The sequence below is a fragment of the Limanda limanda genome, chromosome 5 (genome assembly GCF_963576545.1).
Source record: "Limanda limanda chromosome 5, fLimLim1.1, whole genome shotgun sequence".
In the NCBI taxonomy this organism is placed as follows: Eukaryota; Metazoa; Chordata; class Actinopteri; order Pleuronectiformes; family Pleuronectidae; genus Limanda; species Limanda limanda.
In genome coordinates, this window is record NC_083640.1 from 18,218,050 (window position 1) to 18,237,999 (window position 19,950).

The 19,950-nt window shown below is 40.3% G+C and overlaps 2 protein-coding genes across 2 annotated transcripts; both read right to left on the reverse strand.

Annotated features, from left to right (window-relative positions):
• Positions 1-1,113: 1,113 nt before the first annotated feature.
• On the reverse strand, positions 1,114-6,789 carry elovl7a (ELOVL fatty acid elongase 7a). The gene is made up of 8 exons (XM_061071579.1): positions 6,724-6,789; positions 4,027-4,111; positions 3,691-3,881; positions 3,249-3,329; positions 3,079-3,135; positions 2,881-2,986; positions 2,616-2,752; positions 1,114-2,523 (listed from the first exon to the last, which is right to left on the reverse strand). The coding sequence occupies exons 2-8, from the start codon at positions 4,088-4,090 to the stop codon at positions 2,275-2,277; spliced, it is 885 nt and encodes a 294-aa protein (XP_060927562.1). The 5' UTR covers positions 4,091-4,111; positions 6,724-6,789; the 3' UTR covers positions 1,114-2,274.
• A 2,122-nt stretch (positions 6,790-8,911) lies between these two features.
• Positions 8,912-19,783, reverse strand: ercc8 (excision repair cross-complementation group 8). The gene is made up of 12 exons (XM_061072101.1): positions 19,424-19,783; positions 18,621-18,716; positions 18,219-18,320; positions 17,528-17,651; positions 16,449-16,530; positions 15,431-15,499; positions 15,281-15,347; positions 13,919-14,022; positions 12,998-13,122; positions 11,539-11,736; positions 10,094-10,189; positions 8,912-9,530 (listed from the first exon to the last, which is right to left on the reverse strand). The coding sequence occupies exons 1-12, from the start codon at positions 19,498-19,500 to the stop codon at positions 9,465-9,467; spliced, it is 1,206 nt and encodes a 401-aa protein (XP_060928084.1). The 5' UTR covers positions 19,501-19,783; the 3' UTR covers positions 8,912-9,464.
• Positions 19,784-19,950: the final 167 nt, after the last annotated feature.

Genomic DNA, 19,950 nt, shown 5'->3' on the forward strand with positions numbered 1-19,950 from the left:
AGCTCTCAGTACGGCCATCACTCAGATGAGGGTCGCTCAGGGGCCGGTGTGGTGGTATCATTACAGACCACCTGAGAGCAGAAGTACTGTGCTGATATCTGATTGACGGGTCAGTGGGCTGTCTCCTGTGTCCTGGGTGGGTTTGTGTGAGATGAACAGACAGAAGCTTGAGCTGAACGAGCATCAGAGAAATAAAACGTTTTCCGTTTCTGAAAGTTAAAATCATATTTGAAGATGATTGCCACTCACAAATTCTGGATTTGGACTGAGATCTGGACTCATTAACAGGTATCTCTTAAACCGTAGTTTTGCATGTGGGACGTGTGGGATTCTCATTTGAAATAGTTTTGAATGGTTTAACTTATAAGAAATACTTTTATTGCATTTGAATAATACGTGTGTAATAGAAAAGAAATATTTTCCTCTGTTCTGGAGACTAACATTTCAAAAGAATCAAGCTTTTCACCTTGCGAGAGCAAAAGCACATGTTAACAGTTCATCCTCCTGCAGATCATGAGGTCACATGGATGAAGATAAAATAGAGCAACATTCAAACACCGATTACTTTAGGAGTGCCATGCTTTTTAATTTATGTGGATTAAATTGTTTTGTATCGTGATTCATTTAACTATGATGCATTGAACATTAAAACAGCAAACCTTTTCTAGTCTGTTTAACAGCACCTCCTACTGGTCAAAATAGTTGATTACAGCCATAACTGAGCATTACTCAAAAAAAAAAAAAAAAAAAAAAAAATCAGCTTGACCCTAAATACGAGTTTGTGCTTCTAACAGTAATTTTACATATTATGCTCATAAAAGGTTGTTAAGAATTTGCATCATGGAACACCGATTAAAGATCAGAACTCTGACCTGCGGGTTGAGCCGTTTGCTTTTCACTTCCCCTTCGATTACACAACACTTCAAAGATGAATCACCTACAAGTCATTTTAGAGATTTAACCTCTGACAGAGTCAGTGTAGAGATTCTGTTCCTATTCAGCAGTGCAAACCAAGAGAAGCTGTTAAACGTTCTAAGATATCACTGAAACTACAAAATTATACCACAGACTTGAAAGTATCCCTTTTCCCACAATATATAGAGCAAAGACAAATTTCAAAGTAAATTGATCATTTATTTTTGTATAAATACATAAAATACAATATAAACATTTGTCACATTTCTTACAATATTAACTATATTATAAAAAGGGATCTGAAAAGGAACTGGAAAATAGGCATTACACAAACAAGTAAATCTTAAATGTTAACATGGGCTTTCACCTGAATGAGGTGGTTTCAAAACCAAGATCCATCCTGTGTCTTCAGACACCACATTGACTTCAGTGTAAGATCATAACATATGAAAGGTAGTGACTCCAGCCGTCCGAGGACATCGTTGCCACAAAGCTTCGATACGGGAAGCAAAATACTTAAAGTGGGCAACTGATGCTGCTCGTGTTTTCTTACCGGTTGGCTTGAATAGTGAAACCGTGTAACAGAGTGTGCAGTGGTCGAGTAAGTGTTATTTTTGAAATGTGCTTCAGTGAGGAAGCAGCAGCTAAAGCTCTGCTGTGAACCCTCCAAGAACCACAGTGGTCCAGTTGTTCCGCTCCGGCGCCTGTCGCTCCGCTGCATCATTGGAGAACGAATTCATCCCGTCATTTTGAAGACGACTCTTTTCATTTGATGTCTCTACCATCAGCAGCAGCAGCGACTCGACCTGGAGAAGTTCTCATGCATTAGTGATGAAACCTAGTGAAACCCGTGTTCTGCGTGCATGCAACCATTAAACTAACTGAACAAAAGAACGTGCGCTTGGCCTAATCACCCTATTTTTTTTTAAGTCATCATTTTAGGCCAAGTGAAATAAATAACCCTTAATTTTTCATTGCACAACTTTTAAATCTTAAAAAAAGTCTCTGGATGAGGGAGGATGTCCAGTCCGAGGGTCCTGTGGTCTGGCCACCGGTGAAGCCGTGTATTCAGCGTGAATAGTGAAGTAGAGTTCTTCATACCATACGTAGCAGAAAAAGGAGGGAGATTTCGACTTTTCCATTTGAACACTTGGGATTACATAAAAATCCTCCAGCTTGGGTTTTCAATATAGCTTCGGTGATAATTTAAAAGATGGTCTTGTTCCTTTTGTAGTTGCAAGTGAAAGCAATTAAAAATCAAATAAAACAAACAGTCCAAACAAATTGGGGCTGAATCTCGAGACTACTTGGTTTGCTTAGAGGTCAACCCTGAAACCCCCTGAATGGCAAAGTTGTGCGTCACTCTTCCCTTTCGTGATTGGCGTTTCCATTCATGACTCCGTTGGAGTGGTGAGCCCATCTCTGAGCCTGCAGCACCTTAGGCAGCCGCTTGCCCTTGGTGTAGGCATGGTACCAGAAGTTGAGGAAGAGGAACAGGAAAATCATGCCATACAGGCCAATGATGTACACGAAGACGGGGAACTGGTAGGGGCAATCCTTCATGAAGAAATACTGGGAGATGTGGCTGGTCACCATAACAAACTGGATCTGAGGACCAAAAGAAATTGTATTTCAACTTGAAACCCAAGATTTGATAGAAACACATAAGAATCTGTCGTGTGTTCAAGCACTTAACATACCAGCTGAATGGTGGTGAGGTACTGCTTCCACCACAGGTACTTCTGGTAGTAGGGGCCCAAGGCAGTGAGGCCGTAGTACGAGTACATGATGACGTGGACGATGCAGTTGAGCAGGGCATGGAACGTACCCAGACCACCTGAAACAGGAAGTGGATTTAAGAATGAGATCGTAAAATATTAAAAAAGGAAGTTCTTGTGATTTCAAAAAGATCTTGTGTGTTTACATGTTGGAGTGCGTGTCTGTGGGGGTCGGGAAGAGTTCTACCTGCAGCAAAACGAACGCCGAACCACCAGGTGAAGGGCATGATGGAGTGATGGTAGACGTGGAGAAATGTCACCTGCTTGGTTCTCTTCCTCAGGACGAAGAAAATCTAAAAAGGAAAAAAACAAAAGTTTTAATTCCCAGAGTTTAAACTGAACTGTGATAAACAGATAAATGATCAACTTTGAATTTGCCACTTACTGTGTCCAACATTTCGATGAACTTTGAGAAGTAGTAAAGCCAGCATGTTTCCGCCATCTAGAGGAGACAAAGAAAGGTTCAGTGCTGGTTCTAATGAACACACTCAAAGCATCATGTATATTTGGTGCCAGAGTCAGGTTTAGTTTAATCCATCACAATTGGTGCTTTACCCTCAGGCCCTGTGGTGAATCAGAGAAGTCAATCAGGTCACAGCGGAAAGAATATCCCGTGCCCCAGCCGGACATCACAAACTGAAAGAGAGCAAAGATTTAAATTACTTTTAACACGCCTAGTGATGCTGGATAATATAACAATTATATCATTCTACAGGCAAAATAAGGTCAGAAATAATGAAAGGTAATTACATTTATAAATTGAAGAATGAGATAATACAATGTCAAGAAGTTTACACGCTTGTCACAGAAAACCTTGTGTGTACATGTCAGATTTCAAAAATATTTTTGACCAGCTCATGAACCGAGAGCAGGCTCCATTCTCAACAGAGGAAGGAAAAAAAACACTTCTGTTCCAACTGTGAAGCCGGTGATACGCATCACCGTGTGAAATCACTGCAGAAAGAGCTAAAGAATGCAAAAGATAACGATGACTCGCCTCATAGCACAGGTGGAGCGAGAGCGCCACCACGCCGAAGTTGTAGATGATGAGAACCTTTTTGAGGTCGAAGGCTTTGCGGTTCTCCATCAAGCGCGGCCCCAGCGAAACCACAAAGTAGATGTATGCCGCGATGATGATGGTTTGGGGGAGAGGGGACGACATGAGAAACCAGCTCCCCGTGCGAGAGTCTGAAAGAGAAACGTGTAGTTACTGTTCAGGTAGGTTGCAGCCCATTGAAACAGAAAGAAAAAAGAAAAGGACTGCAGAGGTACAATAGCAGGGTTTTAAGTTACAAACAGGACATAAACCCACTTAAAACGGGTGATTACTCACCTGCATTTTGGATGAACTTGTGGTAAATGAATGCGGCAGAAGACAGAATCCTCCCAAATTCCATTTTCAGATAAGTTACCTGCGCCTAAAGAGAGAAAACACCACAAAAGGTTAGGAAATGGGTTTGACTCGAGTCAGTGAAGTTGTTACTAAAAGTTCAAATTATAAAAGTGGATTGGAAAAATAAGAGTCAATTGATAAATAAACGGCAACTGGTTTGTCAACCTAACAGGAAGTAAGTCTCTGCCCCGACAAGTGGTGAGTGAGTGGTAAAAGAAAAAAAGCAACCGGAGCTAATCTCTTAAATAGGCACGGATCATTTCCTCCACATACAAGTGGAGGCGTCATTACAAGATGGATTTTAAAAACCAACAACATCAGAGCAATGACAGCAAAATATTAACATTTGCTCGCATGCTTTAAAAAAACAACATGACACAAGAATAGTTCAGGGACAGGGATGTACGAGAGGAAAAAATGCCACTGTGTCACTCTTGGAGCCTCTCAAAGCCTCGGAGTGAAGACAAAGCAGAGAGTGTACGTAGCATACAATGGGGGGGCTCTGTCTCAAGCTATCTGAGGAGCAACAGATGGGACCAGAACTCATTCGTGAGACATGAACGCACGTTAACATAGAAAAGATTTGTCCCCAGCTTGTTTTTAAACCACGTCACCTTGAATCTGTTTTCCCTCTATCGTAGTTCTACAAACTTTAAGGAGAAAATTGGCCTTTTTGATGTGAAAATTCTTTGTTGAAAGAAAATTGTTGTTTGTTTTCAACCATAATTTTTTTTTATGCACCAAGAATTCTTTGAAAAAATAGCCATTAAATTTGGTCATAGCACAAGTCACAGGTAGTGAGTTCATGGACAAGCGGGAATGTGATATTTAAAAAAAAAGAACTGCCAATAGATTGAGAACAGCTGCAATGGATGTCAAATCATCAAATGTAAATCATTTTATGGCTTCAACTACTCCAGTGGGAGAATTAACCACTTTTTGCAAGAAATCAGCTTGGAATCTATAGGAAACTGTTAATTCTTCACCATTTGCTCATAAAAACAAATCGCTTCATTGAAAAAGTATCCATAAAATTAATTGATGAAAATAATAATATGCTGTCCCATCCACAGCCCAATCTAATGGTTAATTAATCAAATCATTAAATTATTGTATCACATCTTTGTAATGTTTCAGACGTGTCCCATGGTTGTTCAGTGACTGAACCATTTCCTTGGAAATAATAAGTTCTCTTCAACAGAGCAAAAGTCCAAACAGAATCAAGACACTCAAACTGTTTCCCCATATCAGAGAGCACAAGAAGTAAATAAACACTTCATGTCCCGTCTGCCAGGTGTATGAATGCACACAATCCTACATGACAGGATTTTTTTTCGAGGCGTGTCTACCTGCGCAGGTAAAGGCATTAAAAAAACCTCCCAGGCTAAATTGTGAAAAGGCCTGGCTGTCTGTCTGTAGCCTTTACGCTAATGACAGGTCTTGACACGCCGGTTCATGTTAGAGACATAGGTTAGAGAGCAGAAAACCTGATGGTGGTTACTGCCATGGCACACTTCCCTGGGCTGCCGAGTCAACTCCCACAATGCACCATGAGCACCAGTGAAATGTGGTCGTACAGGCTCCATCTCACCCAGGGCACTTTCAAAGTCATGTCCCTCCCGAGGCAGAGATCACTCAAGTGTAGGCAATTAAAACTCTTCAAACACACCGATTATTAGGAAAACAATTAGAGTATGTAATAAAAGTAAACACTGGAATAAACAAATGTAAATAAGTATGAGCTTTAAAGTAATTAAGTTGGAAACAAACAAGTATATGAAATTATGACCGAGTACGGTTTACAAACATTTTGTTTTAAATTGTATGTTAATATATATTATTGTTTATCCCAATTTTTTAACTTTTCTTACAATTAATTTTTTTAATATATATTTTTTTTTAAATCACACTTTTAGCTGACATTTTTGTCGATTTGTTTTTCAGTGTCAGCATTTCCCCCCCCAGTTCTTTTCTCCTGTTCAGCCCATCAGTCAAACGTGAACTGCACCCACCTGTCTGAATGCTGCTAAGCAAATAAAGTTTGACTCATTCAAACTGTAGGAAAAATTTTTTTTGAAATAAATTATTAAATCAATTACTGGCTGTGCAGTGAATATTAACCGACGCCATGTGGTCGGAAATCACTTCAAAATAAGAGTTGATTTCATTAGTGCAGGAGGGCTAGTGAGGTCTGAGGCCATGTTAGAATGAAACCATCTTTTCTTTGGAATATTCTGGAAATTTGAGGTTCAACAAGGAAATAAAACAATTAACTCGGTTATTTCCCATGTGGGTGTGAAGCTCAGTGTGTGTGCGGGTGTGTGTGTGTGTGTGTGTGTGTATGTGTGTATGTGTGCGTGTGTGTGTCTGTGTGTGTGTGTGTGTGTGTGTGCGTGCGTGTATGTGTGAGCAGATGAGCAACAGGTGAAGCGACTCGTGAAGAAAACAAGTCGGACCCGCTGGTGCAGGAAGAAGATCTCCAGGAATCACAGGTGTGTGTGTGTGTGTGTGTGGGTGGGTGCGTGCGTGTGTGTGCGTTAGTGTTTGTTCTGTGTGTGTGTGATCTCCTTCAAACCTTCTTATTTTCATTCTGTGTCCATTTAGAACCGAGAAAAGCAGTGGTGTTGAACTACCAACCTTCAGTGATGCTGCTGCCGCGGACCCGCACTCCAAAGTGTTTGATCTCCTCCGTCCCGTCCTGACTGAGCTCAGCTGGCCTCTGTCCCGCACGCGCTCACACACCCTGCCCTTTATGTGCCCCCGGGGTGTGGCATGCCCCCAAACCGCGCCCATTGCCACACTGATTGGCCAATTGCGGATCCAGCCAGATTACATGGTGAATTATTCAAGCCAACTACAAAAAAATGGGATCCATGTTGTTGTGATTCATTCGGGTATTTTCCATGAACTCCCTGAAACTACAGTTGAGTTTAAAGATGGGATTGACTTAACGATTGATCCTTATGTTTTTTATTAACTCTCTAAATCTAGTTAAGGTCAAAAATGGGATTAACTTTACGATTATTCCCATAGTTTATTTCCCATAAACTCTCTAAATCTGGTTGAGGTTAAAAATGTGATCAATATATAAACAAGTAGTGCTGTTGTTTTCCATTAACTCCCCAAGTGTAGAGTGTATTTCCTTTAGACTTAATCCAATACAAAAAATTGGATCAATATCTTTGCAATACATTTTTTTTATGTTCCATAAACTCCCTTCAACTACAGTTAAAATGGGATCCATATCTTTACAATTAGTTCTGTTAATTTTCATAATTTAAGAAAAGTCAGGTAAAGGAAATAATCAGAATCAGAATTCTTTTAATTGCCAAGTATTTTTACACATACAGGAAATTGCCTTGGTGTGGTTGGTGCATTGGACATAAAAACAACAATCGGACATAAAACAACAATATATACAGGAAGAAGAATAAGTAATGGGCATGTGCCGTGCTAAGGTGCAGTTATTGCTTTCAGGATAGTGCCAATAATATATAAATAATGTGGGGGGTGGGGGGGGGGGGGCAGAGTCAGTGAGGGGAGTGTGGGGAGTGGGGAGAGTCAATGGGGGAAAAACTGTTCAGGTGGCGCGAGGCTAAGGACTTGATAGCCCGGAACCTTTGTCCGGATGGGAGTCTCTGAAATATGAAGGTGGTTTCCACAATGCAAATAATCTACCTGTACTCTAAAACCACAGTATTTATTATATTTAAATCATTTTAACTCATTGTTGAATTGTGCACTTGGCTTTAAAACGCTGTTTTGTTTTGTTGGGATGTTTTTTGTATGTGCGCACACGTCCTGAGTGAGATGGAAGTTTTCTGGAAGCTGGTGAAAGGAGAACTCAGGCAGCAGCTGATGTCTTATGCTGAAGGTTTTAATGTAGACTTGATGCATCAAGGAGAACAGAAGGTGAAACAATAAACAAACACTAACAGAGCCACATGAGCAATTATCACCCTCAAGACTCAAGATGTCTCCCACAGCATCCCAGTATATCTCCCTCTACTTGTGTCACCCATCCCAACAGCACATCCATGAATGGCTAGAATTGCTTTCATTCTCTATGTTACATGTACTGAAGGTGTTCACATCCTATTGGTTAATAAAGGCTAAATATGTATTCCTTAATCACATTGTGTCCATACGTCTTTCCACTGGTGAAATACGCAAAATATTTGAAGTTGATGCCTCTGTGTCTGGGGCATTGGAGTTGGATATGAAAGTCCCTCAGCGTAGACACTACAATGTGCGGTTGGTTGGTCCTTTATCTATAACCTGACCTTGGGTACTGATGGAGAGTGTGTGGAAATAGACAGGCACTATTATCCTGTATAGATATGATGAAATATACATAATACATAATACATAGTGGCATATACAGTAATGTGTGAGGAAGGCCAAAAATTCCTCAACACTGAGAAAGCCAATTTTGTTCCACTGTTTGTTTTACAGATGTGGCTGGAATCACATAAATAAACTTAAAACTTGAACTTACTTCTATCTAACCACTACAACCCCTGTAGGATTAATCCAATGCAAAATTAGATCAATATCTTTGTAATTACTGTTATTTTCAAAACTCAGTCAGTCAAAGTAAATAGGGTAGTATTGCTTTTATTAAAAAACAAGACAGATTTCTTTTAACTTCAAGTAATATAAAATAAAAATATTGGTACAGTTCGACAGAAGCTATTCATGGTCTTTTCACATGACAAAATTACAGCATTGATGTGCAAGAAGTTATGTTGTAATTGTGTTTTGGCCAGTCTGATAAAAAATGTAAGTTCAATTAAGAACTGTGAGGGGGGGGGGGGGGGGCAGAGAAAGGGAGGGATTCAGTTTCGCTTCCTGCTGCTACTTTCAGTTAAGGCTTAACGCAATACAAATGCTAATGTTCCCCAGGAATAACAAAAAGACGATCTGTGTGTATGGATGCCTGGTTACTCCCGTGTGAGGAGCCGGCTCTTCTCAGCTCAGCTGCAGGAAAACTCAAACTAAAGGAGAAGCACTGAACCTGTTTAAAGAACTCTATAACATCTCTTTAACAAACATCATTCTAATATGGAGTGTGAGAGGTGTAGAATTACATTTAAGAAGAACAAACAATAGAGTTTATCCCCCATGGGTACAACAAAGCATCAGGTTGGCTTGACATTCAAACGAGAATTTGCAAAAGAACAACAGAATGTTATATCAAAATATTAAAAAAAAACTAAATTAACTCATGACGTTGTGCATATTTACAGAGATGGACAAATATTTACACAAATCACACATATTCACAAGGCCTTCATCTTTGCACTAAATGAAACAGTTCACATTTTTAAGTGAATTGTGAAAATATGAAACTTGTTTCCACACACAAAACGTCAGCATCAATCTTCATCGCTGCTCCATGCATCCTGAAGGGCAGGGTTCCCTGAAGACGGGTTGGCAGCTCTCTGTAAAGAATCAAGACATTCAGCTTTAGCTCAAATCTGAAATAATAATAACAGATCAATTACATAACACATGCACACAAATCTCGAGCTTAAATGGGTACACACTGTCGGAAAAATACCGACCGGTTGTAAAGTAGACAGAAACTTTGTACTTGAGTGATGACAACTGAGATAAAACTAGAAAAACCAGAATCTGAAGAGTGAGAGGAAGCCGTTTGGGATTTAACAAGCACTGCTACAATGTAGACATGACGGAGCTGACAACAAGTGACAGGGCTCCTTGTTGTAGGAGAATCACTTTGTTCTCCGGACACTGACGAAACCAATTGGAATTCTTCAGATGACACACAGCCTGTGCATGGTTTGGATTCTGACACAAAGGCCAAAGCAACAAAACGAAAGTTGAATAGATATTGATTGAATATTTAGACCATAAATTAAGTTCATACTGTGGGCCTTGGAATAGAAACTACACAAATTACACCTGAATCAAGTGTTATCAAACTCCTCAAATTATCACTCGGTCCCTATTATTGTTTCCTGTTTCTTTTTTTTGCTTGTACCGTATTTGTAGACTCTGACTCTTCCTCCACAGCTGGGGGGTGAAGAACAGGAACCCAAGCCAGGACGTTACAGTCTTTACCTCCACTGTACAGCTCCTACACAGGAACAAGGACACATCGGCTCAGAGTTTTAGTTCACACATTGATACAGAGCTTCACTTCCAAACAAGGACACTCGCACCAGCGGAAAATCAGTGTTAACAACAGGAGTACAGATAATGGATACGCTCAGGACTGTCTACAGGATGTGAATGAGCTCATGCGATACATCGTCAGCACCGTGGGACAGAGCAGACTATAACAGAGAAGAGGGTTAAAAGAGGAAACATTTTCAGGACTCTCCCGGGTGACGAGCTGCTGAACTGCATTCTTACATCCTTGACACATTCAGTACCTGTGTATGTCACCGGATGCTGAGATTGCTCAATAACAAGGGTGTGGGTTGAACCCGTCTCTGAGTTTGTGATGATTATGAATGACTTACGTTACCTCATAATTAAGGTGTTTCTCAGAACACAAGATTAGTACAGAGACTTATCGAACCAGTGCCAATAGAACAGGAAAACAGATTGTTACTAAAGTTATTAGAATTTAAGACTATGTGAGTAGACCTACACAACTCAAGGCGTATTTAAAGTATATAAAAGAATAAATATAATAATATATAATATATAAATATATAAGCAGCATGATAAACATGTCAGGGAATTTTGGAAGATTATTGATTTTAGCCAACAGCTTGTACAAAAAATATTGGTTTTAAAACTTTACAATATTGAAAACTCATATCTCACCGGTGAGCTGCCTGTGTATATGCACTTGTTTTCGTTCTGTTGGGTCATGACAAAACATTATAAAAAGGGAAAAACAGTAACTGCACATAATATAATTTCCAGATTTTTTTTGGTGACATAACTGGAAAACAAGCAAACAACTCACTGCCTTATATAACTCAGCAAGGAATGAAGAGTATTTTAAAGTGTGTGTGGAGTGAAAAAAGCTTGAATAAAGCACCAATCGCTGCAGTCCTCAAACGGCAACAAGCTCAAGTGGACGACTATTTGTTACAGATCAAAGTGAAACCAAAGTATCACCTGTATTTGACCCGGACATGGATGATAAGCATCTGTTAATTTGTCTTTCACAATGTGGACACCTGTATTTGCATTTACAGTGACTAAGTGAAGCTTAGGAAATGTTGACTTTACCAGGTTATCTGTACATGGGGTAGTGGCTTATTTGAGACTGGCATGGAGATTGCAAATGTCTTAGAGCTGCTGCTGCACTGACAACAGAGAGATAAAAGAAAAACAGTTGAGAGAGAGAGAGAGACAAACTGATCTGAACTCTACAGAATGGAATGAAGTAGATAGTGGGACAGAGAAACAAAGGCAGCACTGTGTGGTGGCCCGATGCACGAACTAGACACCGGCAGGGAGTGTCACCTGGTAGTCTGGGTGGAACTCGCAGCAGTCGACGTTGTTGTAGTGACCCCTGAGCATGCTGACCAGCTTCCCTGTGTGGAGGGCGTAGACCGCGATGGAGCTGCCGCACGGCACAAACACAAACTCCGGGCTGCAGCCTCGCGACACGGTGAACTGGAGCTTTTTACGACTCTCGTTGCTGACTTTCCCGTAGTTCACCTGAGGGACAAACAGACCAGATAATGAGCAAATGAAAGGCCTGAACACAAACTTCCTGCTATGAGAAACCGTGTGTGATGGTTTCCTGGATAAATAAGAAGCTGGTGATGATACAAAAAAGAAACCAGAAAGATAAGCGGATGCTTATTTAATTGGTTTAAGTAGAACCTCGTCCCATTATTGTTAACTTTCATGTGTCAATCAGAAGAACAACTTTTAGTTCTCCAGGCAAATAGTGCAGCATTTGTAACATGGCTGGCCTAGAAGCTAATTCTTCTGCACTGGACGCCAGTAACAAAATGATCTAATTTAAACTCTGGTATGTTAGTATGTTTCCGTAAGATTCCTGTAAAGAAGTTGACATAGTCAGAAGAGCTCCTGTAAAACTTTACTTTCTGTAAACTATTCAGAATTTGTTGAAGGCATACTCAGCACTTCATATATTTTTTTCTTAAACACTTACACACATATGACATAAGCAACATTCAGTGATGCTAATATTACATAATGTTCCTATTTGAAACACTTGTAAATAATTTATAGGTTAGGAATTGTCACAAAACACCAGTTTTCAATAATGCAAGAGTATATAAGTCTTTAAATATACTGTAGATCTAGTAATTTCAATCGCTTCATTTCAGAGACAATTAAATCAGGTCAAACAAGTACAAGTAAACACATTAACAGGTATGTAAGTGTAGAACCTCGAGGCTTAATGTCATGTCTGTGAAATGTGAACCAGAAACTCCCACCCAATCATCCATAACCCATCTTCGACCTTTGTCTAGGAGAGAGAGTCATCTACCCTCACTAGCTGTCTTGTGCCTGAAGATAGAATAATGCCCACCATGGCAACTGCAGCTCGAGGCAGCAGAGCAGGAATTTAGAACAGGATCACATGTTAGAGCCAAGGGCCTCAGCATAGCTTCCCCAGGCTTTAGGGTAAGGTTGTGTATCTGTGCTATAGGTTTGTTGCAGAGGTTTTGGTTTTGTATGGACCCAGAGGCTTTTACGTAAACATGTTACATGAGGTCATGGTGACAATGACCTTGGATCGGATCGCTAAATTCAATGACTTCATCTTTAGTCAGGGATTCTTGCCAAATCGGACTATAACATAAAAAACGTCAGTAGCAAACAGTTTCTTCAGGTTCTAAAAATAGACTGGAGGGCATTGTGTGGGATGTTTTGGGCATTTATTTATTCAAAAATCTGGTTATTTAAAGGCAAATGTGACAAAGCCCACACTTATACATCTTACCAGCGTGTTTTCCCCAGTGGCACTGTTCCACAGTCTCATGCGATCATCAGTCCCAGTCGTGAGGATGTAGAGGCCGTCCCCAGTGAAGCACAGGCCATTCACTCTGCCATTATGGGCTGTGTTTACTAGATAGAGAAAGGTAGGACACGGTAACAATGCATTGTCACCTTATACCTCCTGCATCATGCTAAAGGTTGGTCGCTGCATATTTTTCCCAACCAGTCACATCTCATACACATCCGTACATTATATAATGTTAGCACATTGGTTGTTAAAGCTCCCTCTGTTCTATAATATTACTAAGTGAAGCTAAGATAAACAGTTTAAGTTGGAAACCGGTTTCCTGTAAGCAAAGGCCCCCTCTGGCTTTAAGACAAACATGACCTCAGAAACAGAAAACAGATAAGGATTGTGCAGTATGTCCACCTGTCAACCAGAGAAAGAACCTAGTCTGTGTCAACCTGAATAACCTGAAACATACCTGACATCACAACAAGAGCTAAATGTTGTTGTAAAACTGCCTTTATTTCGACAAATATTGTTTCTTTCAAACGCATCAGGTACAACTGAGGTTAATTCTTTGAGACTATATTTTCTTACATTTTGAGGTTGTAGTCCCACCTACTTTTGTATATAGTGTGCCTGTGCAGCATCACTTTAAACTGACAGTGAGTGGTAGAATAAGGGTGAGGAGGGGAAAACGTAAGTTATGCAACACATCTGCATACAAGCTAAATCCTAAATCATTACCCAGCGTCTAACAGCCCAGGGACCCATCTGACAGAAACGTCTGTCCTGTCTCCCTTGGAAGTCAATGCGTGTTTTATTCTGCTCTAAACTAAAGGTGGAAACATCAGCCCTGCACACTCAAAAAAGATGATGGAAATAAAAAGAAAGGGAAAAGGATGGAGGTAACAGTACCTGCCTCAGAGGAGGCTTTCGACTTGTCTCCGTTGTGCTGGTCCAGAGTGAAGAGACAACCAGAGGCCCGACGTACATCCCATACTTTCACCTTGCTGTCTGCACTTAGAAAGAGAATCTGGGGAGTTGTTTGTTTTGCTCTCGCTTGATGACAGATATGGTCTCATAATCTATCTGAAATATGACATGCATAAAACAATTGCAATAGGGATTTATAGGTACAATTTACTGTTCGCTCAGACAGGTGACATTTTATATAAAATAGCAGTGTTTCAAAATTAGTATTCTGTTGGTAATTGTTAAGGAAGTTTTCTGGAAGCTGGTGAAAGGAGAACTCAGGCAGCAGCTAACGTCTTATGCTGAAGGTTTTAATGTACACTTGATGTGTGTTGTATGTGTTGAATTTATTGTGTTTTTATGTTTTTATGTTCATTGTTTGCACCAACAACCAGAGTAAATTCCAGGTAGGCGTAAACCTACTTGGCAATAAAACACATTCTGAGCAATTGTCACCCCCAAGGCTCCCTCTACTTATGTCACCCATCCCAACAGCACATTCATGAATGGCTAAAATTGCTGTCATTGTCTGTGGTACATGTAGGTGTTCTCATCCTATTGGATAGTTAAGCCTAAATAGGCATTGCTAAATCACATTGTGTCCTTACGTCTTTCCACTGGTGAAATACGCAAAAGAGTTGAAGTTGATGCCTCTGTGTCTTGGGCATCTGAGTTAGATATGAAAGTCCCTCAGCGTAGACACTACAATGTGCTGTTGGTTGGTCCTTTATCTATAACCTGACCTTGGGTACTGATGGAGAAGAGGCAGTGTGTGTGGAAATAGACAGGCACTATTATCCTGTATAGATATAATGTAATATACAATATACATATATATATAGTGGCATATACAGTAATGTGTGAGGATGGTCAAACATTCCTCAACAGTTATTAACAAGCTACTCCATAATAGAATACATCAGACCCTTTTATGTTTGAATCTCGCTGTGCCAGTTGTTTACACAATCACTTGCAGACTGTGGGGACAGCAACACACTGATCCCAACAGGTTAATTAGCAGGTCCAGTGCAGCATAAAACAGGAGGGGACTGTATCTACCATATGACAGGATGACTTGAGTGCCACAGTGCCTATCTGCTGGCCTGTGGAGCCATTATCATTGACTCAGGGTTGCAACATGACCAGATGGCCAGGAGCTGAGATGACAAAGAGTGCTGGGACACAAAGAGTGCTGGGACACAACATGGTGGGATTGTTCAGTACCTGGCACTTTTCTTTGATAAGGCTCTGAGGGCAAACTCGTTGATGATTTCAGAATCTGAAACTGAAACGAAGAGTTCTTACCTGGCAGAGGCCAAGATGTGCTCATATCTGGGTGACCACCGCACAGACAGTACCTCTGCTCTGTGACCTGAAGGGGAAAAGGTCAACGTTTTTCACTTAGTTATGTATGTGTGGAATAAAACAGAGGGAAAAGTGATCTCCTCAACTAACCCTGAAGAACGTGAATCCGTGAGCCAGACTTCAGGTCACACAGCTGGATTTTAGGTTCTTTCGTGCCAACTGGTAAAGAAGAAACAAAGAGAAAGATGAGGGATGTAATCTGAAAAACAATTTTTTTAATATCTTTAAAATAAAGAAATTTCCAGGATGACTTAAAAGGGTAAATCTCAAATGTATCACCCAGTTATATTTACATTCCTACTTATCAATGTTATCACTTTTAACAGATTGTGATAAAAGAGCCAGAACAATCTGCTACTTGTTCAAAAGAGCAGTGACTCAGGGGGTTGAAACTTGGTGTCCCAGGTTCTCACAGATAAGGTGTGGTAAATATGAAAACTCTTTGATACCAACTTTTTATAAACATGAGGTAACACACCCAGCATGTATACATGAAGTACTTAGACAAAGAAGATGATTAGATTGTTGTTCAAATCTAAAGTGCCTTAAAATTGCTGAATTCATGAGCCACTGTTGTTTTTGAGAAAGAGATTACCTTGAAAGCAGTTTTCCCTAAAGGATTGCAACCGGTTTGACAAGCATGTGTAAGTCTTTGGAGAGGGATCGACACATTGAAGAAACAAAATGTTTAGGCATTGTGATAGTGTCTGGTTTGGGAATGGGTGTGTCAAAGGGACTGAGGGACAGGGAGAATTGTGGGCACACACTCAGCAGGCATGAGTAACCTGTTGGTCCTGCTTGGCCACATGGTGAAGCAGCACCTAGATTCCAACGGAATTTCTCTGAACCTGAGTCCAAGTGTTGTTTTTAAACATCTCTTCTATGTTATATGTGCTTTATAACCTGAGGTAAAATTCATGTAAGGGGTGGGTTCTGCGGTGTACTTTGAAAGTACAAACTGAGTTACGACTGGGTTACTAGTAAAAATGTTGTCCCAAGTCAAAGGCATGCAGTTACAGAAATGCCAGTGGGTACTCCAGCTTGTTTTTCCTGCATCACTGACATCGGTGTCAGCGTCAGTTTACTGAGTGCATTTAAACACACGCACCTGCGATGAGACTGTGCTTCCTGGCGATGGGGGAAAGATGGTGGCTGTAGACGTTGCCCTCAAACTCAAAGACCTCAGCAGGCTGAAGAATCACAAAGTTAAGAAAGAGAGAGAGACGTTAAAAGTTTGTACGCTACGTGAAAATCTTTTGATAAAACATACAACAATAACTTTAAATAAAGTCATGACCCTAAAGTTTAACAGTGATAAAAATGGTCCAATGTCGAGAGAAGGAGTATGGGGGGGGGTACAGGAGATCAGAGCTGGACTGGCAGCTCGCCCAAGCATCAGTGGAGGTTACAATTAAAATTCTTCAGCAAAAATACACACACACACACACACACACACACACACACACACACACACACACACACACACACACACACACACACACACACACACACACACACACACACACACACACACACACACACACACACACACACACACACTGTGTTTGCATATAACAACACTAATACCCATACACAATGTGCAAAACGATGCACAGCCCACATTAAGGTGCAAAATGCTAATTTACCAAAAAATACAATTATATGTATGTATGTATGTCTGTCTGTGTTTGTGGGGATGGAGCAAGATAAACACAGAGAGTAAAACACATGAAAGGTCGGTTGGTTCTTTTCTGTCCCTTGCCTGACCTTCTGAGGTAACCATGATGCCTGTGTAACTCTAGCACAGCTCAGGGCCTGCCATATGGGACTATGTGGCCCAGAAGGGTAGAGAGCATGAAGCAGAAAATAAGAAACCGAGGGGACGAGATACTGAAAAGAGCCAAAAGAAAGACAGGGTAGTGAAGCTGCAACAATAATCGTCATACAATTGAATGCGATAAAATCCCTTTGCTGTGCAGTAAATCCTACCCTTGGGAAGTTTTTGTTATGACACTGTAAGAGATAATGATTTAACTCTCTGGCGTTTGTTTATACTGGACTGCAGCATATTTTAAGGTAACGTTTCTCCAACCCAGCTTTACATATTATATGCAGGAGAAGTATTTGTATAGAAGTATCCCTCACATGAAACATGGAATCAACTTGTATGTAGATAACGTGTCTTACCTTCAGTGTCTCTGTGTCCCAGACCTTCATGGTCTTATCAAAGGAGCTGGAGACAAACATGCCTGTGTCGTAAGGATACCACTGAACTGTCTCCACACTGAATTTGTGGACATACTTGCTAGACCTACAGAGGCAAAGAAAACACAAAAAAGGGATGAACAGTAAGCAGAAAATTACCCACGTACACAACTGAAACTGATCCTTCATAGATTTTCTGCTCTGCTTTTCCTTTTTAATTCAAAAACTGTAAGTATTATAACGTGGCAGCACATTTAAGCACTGCGAAATGTTGATGAACAAACGATGTGTCCCGTGTGGACTGTACAATCTTTTCATCCACGTGGTTGCACGTCTCCATGATACATGTTTCATAGAGAAACAGCAAATCAAATCTGATGGCTGTTCAGACAGAGGCCATCTTTGATGGATTGGATATTTTGATAATCTTTTTTATGTGGACAAAAACATATTCAATATGGTGTTTTCTGTTTACGGTGCCATTAAAAAAATTACCCGTCACCGGTGAGTGAGGAAACAATCTTACTCAGCTCAGTTTACCTCTATGAACATTACAATATATATACTAAAAAGACACGCGACTGTGACCAAGCTGAGCATAACTTGGTACTTTGAGAGGTCAGTGCAATGCTTCCCTCTAGTGGACAGAATGAGAAAATTGAGTAACATTTACCTGCCGACTGTACAGACGGACTTGCAGGTGTACTGTGGTTTCCCACTGAAGTTCTCCAGGTCGTAGATAACGATCACTCCATCTGCACCTCCAGATAACATGCTAAACAACAGAAAAGGTGAACTTCACAAGTAGCATTATTTTATCTCACACAGCTTTTCATAACTGAGGTCTGTGAATTAGTGTTTGTGTCTGGAACACTGGAAAAAGATTAGGCTATGGGGGGAAAAAAACATTTTTGTAAAGTTGTCTTAAAACGTTTAAAAAGTTTCCCAGATATAGAAACAACTTACTGCAGTTGTCAGCGGTGTCCCATTCAGTGACATGTGGCATTTGAAATTGATGAGTCCTTATTTTATAGTATTGTGGTCATTTATAGATCTGGGGTGAACCAAGACTTACTATCTGCCCTCTACTGCTTCAATGTCAATAGAGTTGATGCCATTTCCATGGATTCGGTCCACATCTCTGTCAGGATTCAACTCCAGACCAAGGACCCTTTGGAGATACAGGAAGAGGAAAATATGTTTAACCTGACTCACACATTTTCCCAAAAATATTTTTAGAAACATGAGTGTGGGAAGATCTAAATGTTGGAGCAGAAAAAGGTGACGGTCACTTAAAGTAAAATTATTTGTCTAAATCTGCAAATATTGCCTGAAATTCTATTTATTGCACAAATTATAAAAACAAATCCATTCGGTCATTATTCCCGAAAGCATCCCCTTAAAAGGATGACTGGGCTATTAAACAATATCAAGATCACATAAATATAATTTCCAGCAACATAACAGAAGCACAATTTTTTTTTAAAATGCTTGTGCACAGAGTGGACAACACATACATGATGTACATCAGATTTATCAAATGCTTTGCTGTTTCAGGTGTTTGTCGTTTTAAAACTACACAACCTTCACTCAGGAACTAAAACTCTGCCTTTAAACTTAATACAAACAATTATAAACCGATAAACTGATCATCATCATCACATGAACATGTTAATCTTAATATAATGTTTTGCCACATGAGTCAGCTCTACTTTGACTATTGCAATTAGCTGTTTATATGCACAGGAGATTGGGAGCACACACAGCATAATAACAGAGGTTGTATTTAACGAGATTAAACATTATTATAAAGGTAGACGGGACAATAACATTGTCTCTCTGTGTGTTGTTGTCTGTCTTTGTGTTGTTGTCTCTCACCTTCTCGTTGACTCCGCTCGTCGCAGTCTCAGAGGATCATCCAGTCCCGTCTGCCTCGCCGTCAGAAACCCCAGCATCGTTTCAGTGAGAAGATAAAACACTATTTCAATTTAAAGTTAGGTTACTTTTAATCTATGCTACCGTTGGCTAACCTAGCTCGTTAGCTACAACGACGTGGGTTTTTTATAATCCATAAATCAATCCCCATGCATCTGCCGCTGTATTATACTCTAATTTAAACTACCCGGTGATTTAATATGTTATGTTAATATCGTTTAAATACTATTTTTGGTGTTTTCTGTTAGTTCTTACACCAACGTCGGCTAGTTTATGTGATAGCATCACTTCAGCGGGCGGCCATTTTGGAAAACCTAACGTCTCGTCTATGTCGAGTGCAGCGATTGGCTGGTGGATCTGAGCCGTCCAATCAGGGAGTAGCTTATTGCTTTGGGACACTTGCACGAACCCAGCGGATAGAGAGAGACAGGGAGAGAGAGGGCAGAAGGGACACACGACTTCAACAGGGA

Coding starts and splice junctions, on each gene's coding strand:
- elovl7a (XM_061071579.1), bottom strand. CDS start 4,090: ATGGAATTTGGGAGGATTCTGTCTTCTGCCGCATTCATTTACCACAAG. Junction 3,882..4,026: donor CAAGTTCATCCAAAATGCAG/GTGAGTAATCAC, acceptor TTTCTCTTTCAG/ACTCTCGCACGGGGAGCTGG. Junction 3,330..3,690: donor CGCTCCACCTGTGCTATGAG/GCGAGTCATCGT, acceptor GCTCTCTTTCAG/TTTGTGATGTCCGGCTGGGG.
- ercc8 (XM_061072101.1), bottom strand. CDS start 19,500: ATGCTGGGGTTTCTGACGGCGAGGCAGACGGGACTGGATGATCCTCTG. Junction 15,348..15,430: donor ACGGATTCACGTTCTTCAGG/GTTAGTTGAGGA, acceptor TTTCCCCTTCAG/GTCACAGAGCAGAGGTACTG. Junction 9,531..10,093: donor AGTCAGAGTCTACAAATACG/GTACAAGCAAAA, acceptor GATTCTTTACAG/AGAGCTGCCAACCCGTCTTC.